General features: G+C 43.6%; 1 protein-coding gene across 3 annotated transcripts in view; it reads right to left on the bottom strand.

Moving 5' to 3' along the window:
- Positions 1-802: 802 nt before the first annotated feature.
- LOC146790029 (uncharacterized) overlaps positions 803-12,445 on the bottom strand; it is a 205,528-nt gene continuing 193,885 nt past the window's right edge. For 2 of the 3 annotated variants that reach the window (XM_085630161.1, XM_085630159.1), the window contains one exon: positions 809-2,456. In XM_085630161.1, coding sequence (XP_085486287.1) covers positions 2,386-2,456 — 71 coding nt within the window. In that variant the 3' untranslated portion in view covers positions 809-2,385. Of the gene's footprint in view, positions 2,457-12,445 lie in introns of all 3 variants that reach the window. The other variant, XM_085630160.1, reaches the window with a different exon arrangement.

Genomic DNA, 12,445 nt, shown 5'->3' with positions numbered 1-12,445 from the left:
TCCCCCAATAAGCATACCTGACAATTTCCTTACCTGGTTCACTGCTTCCATTGTGAACTAACCAAAATAAATCCATAGGGGGTGACTTTTCTCTGTCATTTCAGCGTAAGGCAGTAAGGCATGATTCGAAGGCAGGCGCTCAGGCTGATGTTGCTTGAATCCTCCTCTTTTGGCCTTCAGTCCTTCTAGTTAGCAGTGACATGCAAGGAGGTTAATTTAAGAGTGTGCTGTGTGCTTTGGACAAGTTGTCCCTAACATTGTTTATTTGTTTAATTGTTCGATTAATTAAAATCATTACAAGCAGACCATGACCAATGCATTGGATAACACATTCACATAGAAAAAGTCAAAATGTATGACCTTGATCAAAGAAACGATAAAATGCACATACAATGTAATTACAATTAAAATAGGACTTTGGGTCTAAACAAAAATGGATATCCAACGGATTAGACATCAAAAGGGTCACTAAGTGTGTTTAACTATCCACAGCCTTAACCTAAGGCCTTCACCACCTCTAGGAGTTAATCTTGTCTGAACTCTTCCAAGATTACTGCTTACATCGAATAGTAACCACATTTCTCAAACTCGGTTCTTATTTATTGAAAGGTCATAATTCCTAGCATGGGTACAATAGCAAAACCATACTGTGTTCAAGTGATGGCTTGCCTTAGCTCGTGGGATGGAGTATGGATTTGTGTAGTGCGATATTTAATATGTACAGTGTTCACCTCTTTACACCACCTGTGTTTAGGATGTCAGCATTCCTAGCTCTCCATAAAGAAGCACAGACTTGACAGTTGTGAACAAACACTTCTTTATTGGGAATGTACAAAGCTGTAAATTTGGACAGCACTCCCATAAAAGAAATGCGCATAGGAGATCCCTCCCATTTCGACAGCCATGGTTCTCACAACAGACCAAGACAAGCCAACACATTTGTAGGGACAATTACCCAAATACATCTTAAGCATGTCACCTGGAACTGTCACATAGGCAGGATACAGGAATTCTGGGCCATGAAGTGGGAACGCTCCCTCATGTCCTTTCTCTAGTAGACTGACTCAGGAATGGTCTTCCTACAAAGCATATCACTAGAGTTTCCAGGATGGTGGCTTTCCTGACAGCTGAACTGGGACATCACCCATGCCAGACAAAGGGTAGCGCGCTGATAAGCCAATAGTGCTGGTTTCCCTACTAATGCCCTACATGCCTCTCCCACTTATATTTCCACTGTCAGAGTCTGCAGGTGCAAGATCATTTTGATCTCCAGAACGGTGAATAAGACTAGGCTACCTCAGGGGATCACGGTGGGCCTGGTGTCCATCTATTGGGATTATTCTAATGTCCTGTTTCACCCTAGCACGACTTTTCCTAGAGCGGGGCTTCCCAAGGGATATATCCTGTAAGGAAGAGCTCCCGCATTGCTAAAGGCATCCACCCCATCCTACTCAAATTCTCAGAACTCATACTCACCTTTCTGACTCAATCACATTAAAGAAACTCCTAGCAATCTGCCATAACCAATCATTCACTTCCATCAGTCACAGTTGCTGCCTGGGCTGCCCATGTAGATAATCCAACCACCTGCCCGCTACCTGGGTATTTCTGTCAGTAAACTAATCACCATTAGATGGTGGCAAGCCCTGCCCCCTAAAATGGTCAACAGGAAGAGCATGCAACCAGTTCCCACTGACCCTTGTGATATTGACATGCAAACCAGTGACCTAGTCACTGCACTAATCCACCCACTCTCTCTCTAGAGATTGACCCCTACATTGAGGAAATGTCACTGCTGAACTGCAATGTTCTTTGAGAAGTTTAGCTTCTAACAGAATACATCTTTTTGTAATCGGACTTCGCTGTTTGGCTCGTTTGCAGCCTCTCCATGCACATCTTGGACAGCACACACTTACAGCAGAAAGATGAAAAGGTGACGCAGAATCAGGGTGGAAGGCATTTATTCCAGACTAATTCTCTATAAGCACTGAAAGTCTTTTACTCCTCATTTTTTCACCCAAATGCCTCGCCCTTTGTATGATAGTTTCTGACCCAAATTCTGGTCAGAGAGGAGTACAGCTAACAGAAAGTTCCTTTGAAGCCTATGTTGTGAACATTGGTTGCAAGCCCAGACATTGCACACTTCCAAGGACACACACCCCTGATAAGAAACCAGCCTATCCTGAAAGTTAGGAGAATCACAGATTTTACTAGAGTGGCAGAGGGCAGTGTACAAGAGAACAGCAGCTCCTGAAAGGTAGACTTGCGTAGCACCCGGAGATCCTGGCATTCGATGTCAGAGGGCCAGTACCAGAGGGCAGAAGTTACGCTGAGGTCACACGCAGAGCCTCTTGCTCTAAATGCCACTCACTCCTTTAGCTTTCGTCACTTCTGTGGGCGAGACTGGTCCCTGCCTTCTCTGGCCACTCCACAGGCAGGGCAGCCATCTCTAATCTCTGTGAGGCACAAGAACAAAAAACAATGTATCACAAGCAGAAGCTGGTTGGTATGCACCGACTAACTTTCATCTTCAGCTACAGCTACAGCTTCCACCATATCTTAAACGAAGGACTAGCAAGTAAGTGGCCATGGCCTTATTCCTTGCTATGGGTCGATGATATAGACTGAGCACACAATCACCTTGCACTCATCAAATGTGGAGTTGTAGAACAGTCAAAGGAAAGTCTCTAGTGTTCATAATTTACATTGAAACCCTTCATGGCACACTCCTTTACAGCTCAGAACTGGATTCCAAACAAGCCGAGAACACACTGCCAATTCTGACAATCTCAGAATTCAGCCAAAGTGAAAAAGTGTTTAATACACCTTCCATGTAATAAAAAAAATGGATGCCTAGCCTTAGAGTGATGCAAAAAAAATCTGCTCTTGGTTTTCATTTCATGTGATTGTAGGCATTTCATTCCACCATATCCTTCTCAGTCATTATCATGCCTAGTGTTAGACCTAGAGGTCTCTAGTTGGCAGAGGTAAGTACCTTAGACCAAATAGGGACCCTTGCTTCTAGTCAGGGTACAGGGACACACACTGTAGATAACCCCTGCTCACCCTCTAGGTAGCTTGGCTCGAGCAGACAGGCTTATCCCCAAGGCAATGTGTTAAGTATTTGCAAGTAACGACCACAATGACCCCCCAGTACACCACAAATGCAGACCACACAGGTGAGTATATTCAAAATATATCTTTATCTAGTTTCAGTAATGAAAATCAACTACCATAGCATTGCACATTAGTTTCCGGTTCTCTTCAGCTTTCTCCGGTTGCTAGGAAGATAAAAAGGATAGTCTCTAGTCTCTCGTGTGAATTATGATTCAAAAAGAATACTTTTGTAGGCTCTCAGTACTTAAACAAACCTGTTTCTCCAGCGGTGCCCCTGCGCGTATAACCGAAGCGCTCCTCTCAGGTTTCTGCAGCTCTCGAGCGATGGACCAATCAGGTCGCGGCTCCCTCGACGAGCCCCCAGTGACGATGTCAGATGTCACCGGAGTCAGCCACTCGCAGCGCGGCTCCTCCGGCCAAGCCTCCACCAGCAACCACTCAGGTCGCGGCCTCCTCGCTTCTTTCTCCGCGGCTTTGCGGAGCGGGGAAACACAGTTACTGATCAATTTCGGGCCCCGGGCCACGGCGGTGTATTGCGGGCAGGGTATTTTAAGGCGCCCAGTGTCAGCGGGTCGATCGAGACGCCACCAAGCCTCACAGCAGCTCAGTTAGCACTGGGGACGCCCACGATCTTTTGGCCACAGCAATACACGTGCCGATGAGCACATCGGTCTTCTCAACGCGGCAGCCGGTTTCAGGCAAAGATCAGCGCGGCGCTCTCAAGCAAAGCAGAGAGCAGCCAGTGCACTTCACGGGGCAGATGTTTCAGGCACTTGACACACAGCCCACGATCTCTGCAGTACACAGCAGCCCAGGGGGGGCACAGCAGAGTCTTGAAGTCTTGGCAACCTTTCTGTCCCTGGGTTGCAAAACAGGAGGCCAGCTCTTCTCAGGCCCTTGGAGATTCAGAGTTGAAGACACAGCACACAGCAAAGTCTTGTTTAGGTCAAGTAGGTAGGGTCACAGCACACAGCAAGACCCCTTCTCCTCCTCAGCTTCAGTTGCACAGCAGAACAGGTCAGCCCTTAGAGCACACAGCAAGGCAATCTTCCTTCAGTCCTTCAGTGGTCCGTCTTTCAGCAGAGGTTCCTCTTGATTGTAGAATCTAAAAATCTGTTGTCAGGGGTCCTGTACTTATACCCCTAAAAGTCTTTGAAGTCTTTGTGCAAGTGGGTCCTGAGCCCGGTCTGATCCAGTTCTGGGTGTTGCTGGAGCACTTTGATTTCCTGGCTTCTGCTTTCTTTTCAGAGTGAGGGGCAGAGTTGTCAGCCGCCCAGCAGGAGGTGGAGCCAGCAGTGTGGCAGGCAGGCACAGCCCTATTCACTCCCAGGTGCTATCTCCTCCCTCCACTCTACTTGCAAATGCAGTCATTCAGCAAAGGGCTGACTCATCCAACCTCCTGGGGGCTCCCCAGACCCTGTCACTCTCAAACCAGACAGTCAATCCACAAGCATGCCCAGGCACACAGAAGGGTCAGACAAGAGAACAGCTACTCTCTACAAAGTACTGTTCTCCAACTCAGGATTTAAAAACAACCTCTCCTAAAAGATGTGTTAGTAAATGCTGAGCTCAGGGATATCAAAGACTCATGTCTTATCTTGTTCCTATGAGAAGATAGGCTGATGGCCATTGGCACCAGCCTCCCCATGTTAGCCTATGGAGCAAGATAACCTTGCAGCAGTGAACACACAAAATGGCCGCTATTCACTACCAGAGCATGATACCTGCACTAGTACATGCTCTACCTTTTACATACACTGCACCCTGCCCAGGGGGGTACCTTGGGCCTTCCATAGGGATGACTGATGTGCATAAAAAGGGAAGGGTTAGGCCCGGCCAGTGTGGACACTAGCCAGGAGGACATGGCAGTCTAGGGACTGCAGGCAGGCCTGCGGTGGCAGGCCTGAGACACCATTTTAGGGCTACTCGTGTGGGTGGCGCAATCAGCGCTGCAGGCCCACTAGTAGCATCTGTCATCACCAGCCCTGGCACACACAGTGCACTTTACTAGGGACTTCATGGTGATACAAATATGCCAATCGGGTATATCCAATCAATATGATATTTTACACAGGGAGCACTTACACTCTGGCACTGATTAGCAGTGGCAGAGTGTCCAAAGCATCTAAACCAGCAAAAACGAAATTCAGCACAGCATCAAAAATCCAGGTAGCAGAGGAAAAAGATAGGGGAAAAACCCATGCCAAGGATGTCAGGTCTAACACCTATTTGGGAAAAAGGGGGTGGTGATGGACAGAGTTTCTGAATGATGCAGAATACTCTTACCAAGTCAAGAGATCATGGTTTTAATCCATCACCGTTTTTTAGCTCACCTCACCATCCCAGCTCAGAACCTGGCTACATGCAAATTAGTCTGTACCTGTCCCAGTGCATGATGGGAACAGGGCAAACCAAACTACCAAGCCAATTCTTATACTGGGAAGGAAACAAGCTTCCGGGGACCGGTTTCTGGCATCACAGCCTTCGTCGGCCCGGCTTGCCTGAATCCTGATGGTGCAATGAGCAAGGGACTCACGTCTGAGCATACCCTCCCACACTGAGTGTGGATAAAATCGATTTGGGAAAAAGGGGGTGGTGATGGACAGAGTTTCTGAATGATGCAGAATACTCTTACCAAGTCAAGAGATCATGGTTTTAATCCATCACCGTTTTTTAGCTCACCTCACCATCCCAGCTCAGAACCTGGCTACATGCAAATTAGTCTGTACCTGTCCCAGTGCATGATGGGAACAGGGCAAACCAAACTACCAAGCCAATTCTTATACTGGGAAGGAAACAAGCTTCCGGGGACCGGTTTCTGGCATCACAGCCTTCGTCGGCCCGGCTTGCCTGAATCCTGATGGTGCAATGAGCAAGGGACACTAGCCAGGAGGACATGGCAGTCTAGGGACTGCAGGCAGGCCTGCGGTGGCAGGCCTGAGACACCATTTTAGGGCTACTCGTGTGGGTGGCGCAATCAGCGCTGCAGGCCCACTAGTAGCATCTGTCATCACCAGCCCTGGCACACACAGTGCACTTTACTAGGGACTTCATGGTGATACAAATATGCCAATCGGGTATATCCAATCAATATGATATTTTACACAGGGAGCACTTACACTCTGGCACTGATTAGCAGTGGCAGAGTGTCCAAAGCATCTAAACCAGCAAAAACGAAATTCAGCACAGCATCAAAAATCCAGGTAGCAGAGGAAAAAGATAGGGGAAAAACCCATGCCAAGGATGTCAGGTCTAACACCTAGTCAGTGCAAAGAATACATTCTATTATACTACTTCGACCCATATAGAATGGAAGGCCAGTCCCAAGAGGTAGTGCAATTCAGCAACTATAATTTGATAACTGTGAGAATTCAAAGCTTTCCAGCAAGAAACTCACCTAGCATAGTAAGTAAGATTTTTTTTTTTACAAATTGCACTAATAACCCCAAATGATCTATTTGCACAAATAAACACCTAACACCATACAACTCGGTGGCATGATTAACAGTGAGAGAAGTGCCCATTTAAACAAGTTTCCTAAACCTGTTACGATACAACACCAGACTTATCTGTAAAGGCAGTTTTCTTTCAAGAAAACATTGCCACCACTGAATCACATAGAGAAATCTACAGGGGTGATGGTATCTACAGAAAATCAATATAGCCAAACCACTCTTACTTCAAAATAGACAAACGCTAATTAGTATTTTTTGCTATTCAAGTATTACAGAAATATATAAATACAGCACTCAAAACTGCCATTAAACTATTGCGCAAAAAATCTTTAGAGACAGACCCAATCAATTTATGCTGATCAGGTAATATCACTTATGTTGGTAGGACCATCATTCTCAAAGCGCAGCTCGGAGACATGATAGAAGTCTCAGTTGGTTCATGAGTACAAAACAGATCAATAACAGCCTAACATAGACCAAAACATTTGGAAACCTCAGAGTTTTATTGCTTTATAAATACAACACTAAAAATTGGTCTGCCTTTAAGATATTCAAAGATTATCTGTGGCAAGCTTCATCCGCAATGTTTTTAGCGGCAAATTTTCAAAACTGTCACAGAGATTGAGAAAGAAAATTGTTATATGGTCTTGACATGAATGAAGGGTTTTAAACTTGTGATGGTTGAAGTAAACTCACATCTCTAAGAAGCAAGGCCTGTCAGCAATCATATCATATGATGGAATATCCTAGACCATCCTGTTATTCTGAACTATCCATGGATGAAGTTTATATTTCCAGTAGAGTACATGAGTCAAGAATCCATCTCTGAAACAAAGAGTTACACTTACATAAAAGAGGGAACATCTGAAATCTGCCAGCTTGCTGTTTCATAACATCTTAAATCTTTCCATTTGAATAAAAGGCGGCGTTAGTAACTACAAGGTTTGTATCTGTACCAAAAATTAAAATATTCGAGATGGCAGGCTTGGCCCACACACGTAGCTGCTAGCGCCAGCAGGCTCACCCAATGCTCCACCCCCAGTTCCAGGCGCCGGCTTCTGGTCTGTCTTTGAGTCTCTGATGTCGTCGGACGCTCAGAGCTTAGCTGTTTGTTACCGGCATTGATGGCGCTTTTGGAGGAGTTGCGTTTGCCTGCGGCATCCCGCAGTGCCCCGCTGTGTAGCCGTGCATCTGTGCCGCAGCGCCATGGTTTCAGAAAACGGCTGAGTACTGGCTCCATTTTCCTTGCGGCTGCGGTTTCTACTCTACCACTACCTCTGCGGGGCACACAGCTTTACGCAGCCTTGCCATGTGATGGACGTATCCAGCCGATTTCTCCAGCTCGCGGCAGAGGACCTTTGACCTACCGTCTCTGTTCTGCAAGGTGCGTCCAGTCTCTGCCACCGCCCCTACATCGCTTTTTGGTTTGGTGACAAACTCCGTTGAAGACATTCCCCTCCCCTTACAGGTCAGTGAGCTCAGGAGGTACGAAGGGGGGAGGAGTGGAGTGAAGTGGAGACGGCACACTTAATTGCAGTCGGCCAGTAGGAAACAAACAGTATGAGAGAAGCTTTGGAGGAGTAGTATTATTGCAAGGGAGCTGTAATTGCCGGTCCAATGGAAATATCTAATGGCAAACTGTAGAGACAGTGGGTCCAGTACCAAGAACGTTCTATAGCATTCTATTGTGACTTTGTCATCTTATCCTATTGGTCCACTATACTCTTGGACTACGGAGTTACTTTACATTATTACTATTACTGTCACGTGCTAATTCACTTTATTCTTTCCCATAATCCTTCTACCACTGCGAGATTTATAAATATATGAACAATTACAAGCTGGATGGTCTTCAAGGTGTATTGCAAGCACCCAATATCGTCTAGCCCCCTATAGTCGGCTTAAGGTGTATACCCCCAACAGGGCTCAATAGCAGCTGTGCCCTTTCCTTGTATAGAAAGTAAAATGCGCACAAAACAACCTAAACCAGGAGAGAAAAAGGAGATAATAGAGATGCCAGGTCAGGCAACTACACCTTCTCCGGCCCCAAGGGGAGTAAGAAGAGGCCAGAGAACTACGCAACAGAAGATGGAACTGATGGCCAAGGCGCGAGCTGAGAGAGCCGAAAGAGGGAAACAACATGGGCAGAACAACCCCACCGATCCATTGGAGGATGAGGAGTGCATGTCGGATCTGGAGGCACAAAACAGTTCGCATAAATATGGAAAACTGCCAGTTAGTCAGATGGGGGCGTGCAGAAGTTTAGATCTAAGCATAAGTGAATAGACTCAGAATGCAAATATGGAAGCAAATATGAAAGCTCTACTTAGCCCAAAGGAATACTTTCTCTTTTTTTTTTACTTCCAAAGCCTCAGGTTGTGAGTAAGCCTAAAGATATATTGCAACTCCACAACAGAGATGAAGGCGAAGCCGGCCTGGTACCGCAAGGTGCATTAAACTCTCTACAAAATGCCTGTACAGTCACTCCTCCCCTTCAAAGTACCTTAGGTATAGAGATCCTTTCACTGACCACACTGATCGCACCAAGTGGGGAGCAAGTGAGTATTGAAAGCATTGAAAGTACAGTGGAATCAAGGTCTGAGATGGTAAAAGAAGAGCAGGAAGGGGAAGAAGCATATATATATATATACGATCATATCCCAAACGCATTCTCAGACCATGCTTTAATTAAGATGGGAATGGGGGGGGCAGGTTCACAGGCGAAAACGCCCATGAGATGGTATCTTAATAAATTGAACTTGGAAAATGAGAGGTGGTGTAGGGAAATAGCAAATGAGATTAATATTTTTTTTTCCAATAATACAGACTCAACACCAATAAACATAGTGTGGGATGCATTTAAGGCTACTTTACGTGGGATAATTACTTCAAAAGAAATCCCGCAACAAAAGGCTAAAAAGGAAGAAAGATTAAAAACTGAGGCGCGCTATGCACATGCAAATAATGATCAAGTGAAACATAGAAATTTTAAAACAAAATAGGAGTTGCTACAAGCAAAATCGCGGATGCAGGATTACTACTATCAACTAGGGGATCTAGTTAGTAGGACATATCTTCAGAAGACATATGAGGATAGTGAGTACACTGGGAAGCTACTTACATGGCAGGCAAAGGAGAAGCAGGTAAAAAATAGAATTGAAAGTATTCAAGATGAGATATTTAAAACACAATTATTAGACACTAAAGATACCGGAGATACTTTTCTGACACATTACAGGGGAATTTATCAGTCAGATCGACAAACGTCACCAGAACTTATTACAGGTTTTCTTAATAAACTTAATAAACTCCCGATCCCTTCACTGCATGATGATATTAGAAAATCATTCTTAAGGAATACTCTATTGAGGAAGTACAATTAGTGACTGGTTTGTTAAGCAACTGTAAAGCGACCGGGGAGGGCGGTCTACCAGCAGAATTATATAACAGACTAGCCCCGACTCTTCATATACAAATCCTAAAACTAGCCAACCATCTATTGAACGGGGGAGAACCTCCAACCTCTTTTCACATAGTGGTAGTAGTCCGCGTTTTGAAAAAAGCTAAAGATAGAGAAAACGTCAACTCTTATATACCTATTAGCCTTCTTAACGTTGACTACAAGATTTTTACAAAACTTCTCACAAATATACTTAATAAGATTGTAGGTTCTCTTATTCATGCAGATCAATGTGGATTTGTGGCAGGGAGACAGCTTTTGACAAATACAAACATTTTAATAGAAGCCCTGGATTACTTTCAAAAGAACAATATTAAAGCTCAGGTGTGCTTTTTAGATGCTGAGAAAGCCTTCGATTTAGTGTCCTGGGACTGTCTTTTTATAATTCTTGAAAAGTTGGTTCCCAGAAGGTTTTATACAATTGATAATAAAACTCTATGAAGGCTCTCAGGCGCAAATTTTGATTAATTCAAAAAATATAGGTTCTCGTCGAATAAATCAGGGTACGAGACAAGGTTGCCCCCTCTCCCCTCTTTTATTCGCCCTTTTTATTGAACCCCTTGCAATAGCTATTAGACAAAAAATGCCTCATACCACACCTCTGCAAGGCATGACGATATTGTTCGTTTTTTAAACTCTAGGGATCATACCCAAGAGGAGATCCTAGGGATCTTTACGGAATTTCAGGCAATAGGTGGATACAAAATAAATAAGGCCAAGACAGAAATTATTCTATGTAATTGTTCCGGTATTTAGGGATACATGTGACAGAGAAAATAGAGGAGTTGTTCCAGCTGAATTATATTCCCCTGATACAAAAGGTTAAGTATCTTTTAGCAGGGTGGAATCAATTACCATTATCAATTTTAGGTCGAGTGGCACTTATTCGAATGTTTATTTTACCACTGTTTAACTTTTTATTCGCAGCAGCTCCGTGTGCACTACAAATGTCTTTTTTTAAGGAGATAGTCTGTTTTCATCCTTTTTTTGGGCTAATAAGACGCCAAGATTAGCACTAGGCACTTTAAATGTTCCGAAGGAAGAGGGAGGATTGTCCCTCCCAAACATAAGAGAACACTATTTTGCAAATTTTGCGCACAACAAACACAAGATAATTTACCCAATCGGACACTTTCGAAATAGATAATTTTTTCATGAATAAAATTTTAATAGAATATAAAATTAAGGACCCAGCAAGAATAGTTAAAGATCCCAAAAAAGTATGGTACAAAGTCCTCCAATGGATTCTCAAACAAAGAGCTTAACTGTTAGCTTTCTATAGGATTCCAAGAATAAATGGTAAAGTCTGTCTGTTCTCTATTCGGGGGAGGTTAAATTACTGCAGCCTGGTGAATTGAAAAAGTGGGAGGAAAATGGATACAGGCAAGTATTTCCTTAACCTAGACTCCTGGAAAAAATGGCCTGAAATAGAGACCGGGCTCCTACATTCCAAAGATATGCTCAATAGTCATACATTAAAATAAAACACATTCTAGTAAATATAGATATAGGAACTTTAACAGCAACCTCTGAAATAATTGAAGCTGTAGAAAACCCTGAAAAGTGGCCAGTAAGTGCTAGGATAAAAATCTTTGTGGAGAGTACATCGATTGCTATCTATGAGAAAATGCAAGATAAATGGCGTAAAAAAGAAAATATACAGATCCCAAGAACAACCTGGAGGAGAATTAACAGACTCAATGCCATAGCAATTAGAGGAGCTAATTTTAAACGCATGCAATTTTATTTAAAATGGCTACTCTATAGAACCCCTTCATTCCTACATAGCATATTTCCCAGGTAGAAGACAGATGTTTCCGATGTGCAAAAATAGGAGGAGACACATGGTCACATATCATTTGGGATTGTCCCAAAATCGAGAATCTATGGGGTGAAATTGAAAAATACCTTAGAAGACCATAGGCCGATCTATAGCTATTGACAATTATATTGCAATTTTGGGATGTTCCCCAAGTTTAACGCTGAATGATATGCAAGAAGAGTACTTATATATATCTGCCCAAGTGGAAAGATCTCTAATTTTACAAAATTGGTGAGGTAAAAATGTACCTTCATTCTATGCATGGAAAGCAAAATTGGGTAAAGCTAAAGAATTAGAAAGACGCTATGCATTAGGAACAGGATCTCTTAGGAAATTTGAGAAACTTTGGGGACCTATAGGAAATAATTAATAAAAAAGATTTGGGTATTCGTATTGTTTGTCTTAGTAACTGTATTACATTTGGTCCGAAAAAGCGGTCTGATACAGATCTATGGGTCTAGGTGTTCGAATATCACTCTATATTTAATGTATGCACATGTCACTTTATATTTGTTTATTGTATAACGGTGAACTGTGCAATAACCGTCAACGTATATATAAAAATCTGTCATTTTTTAAAGTATAATAAGT

Source organism: Triturus cristatus, chromosome 10 (assembly GCF_964204655.1).
Source record: "Triturus cristatus chromosome 10, aTriCri1.1, whole genome shotgun sequence".
NCBI classification, from domain to species: domain Eukaryota; kingdom Metazoa; phylum Chordata; class Amphibia; order Caudata; family Salamandridae; genus Triturus; species Triturus cristatus.
Note: the sequence above shows the minus strand (reverse complement) of the source record. Positions and strands in the feature narration are given on the sequence as shown.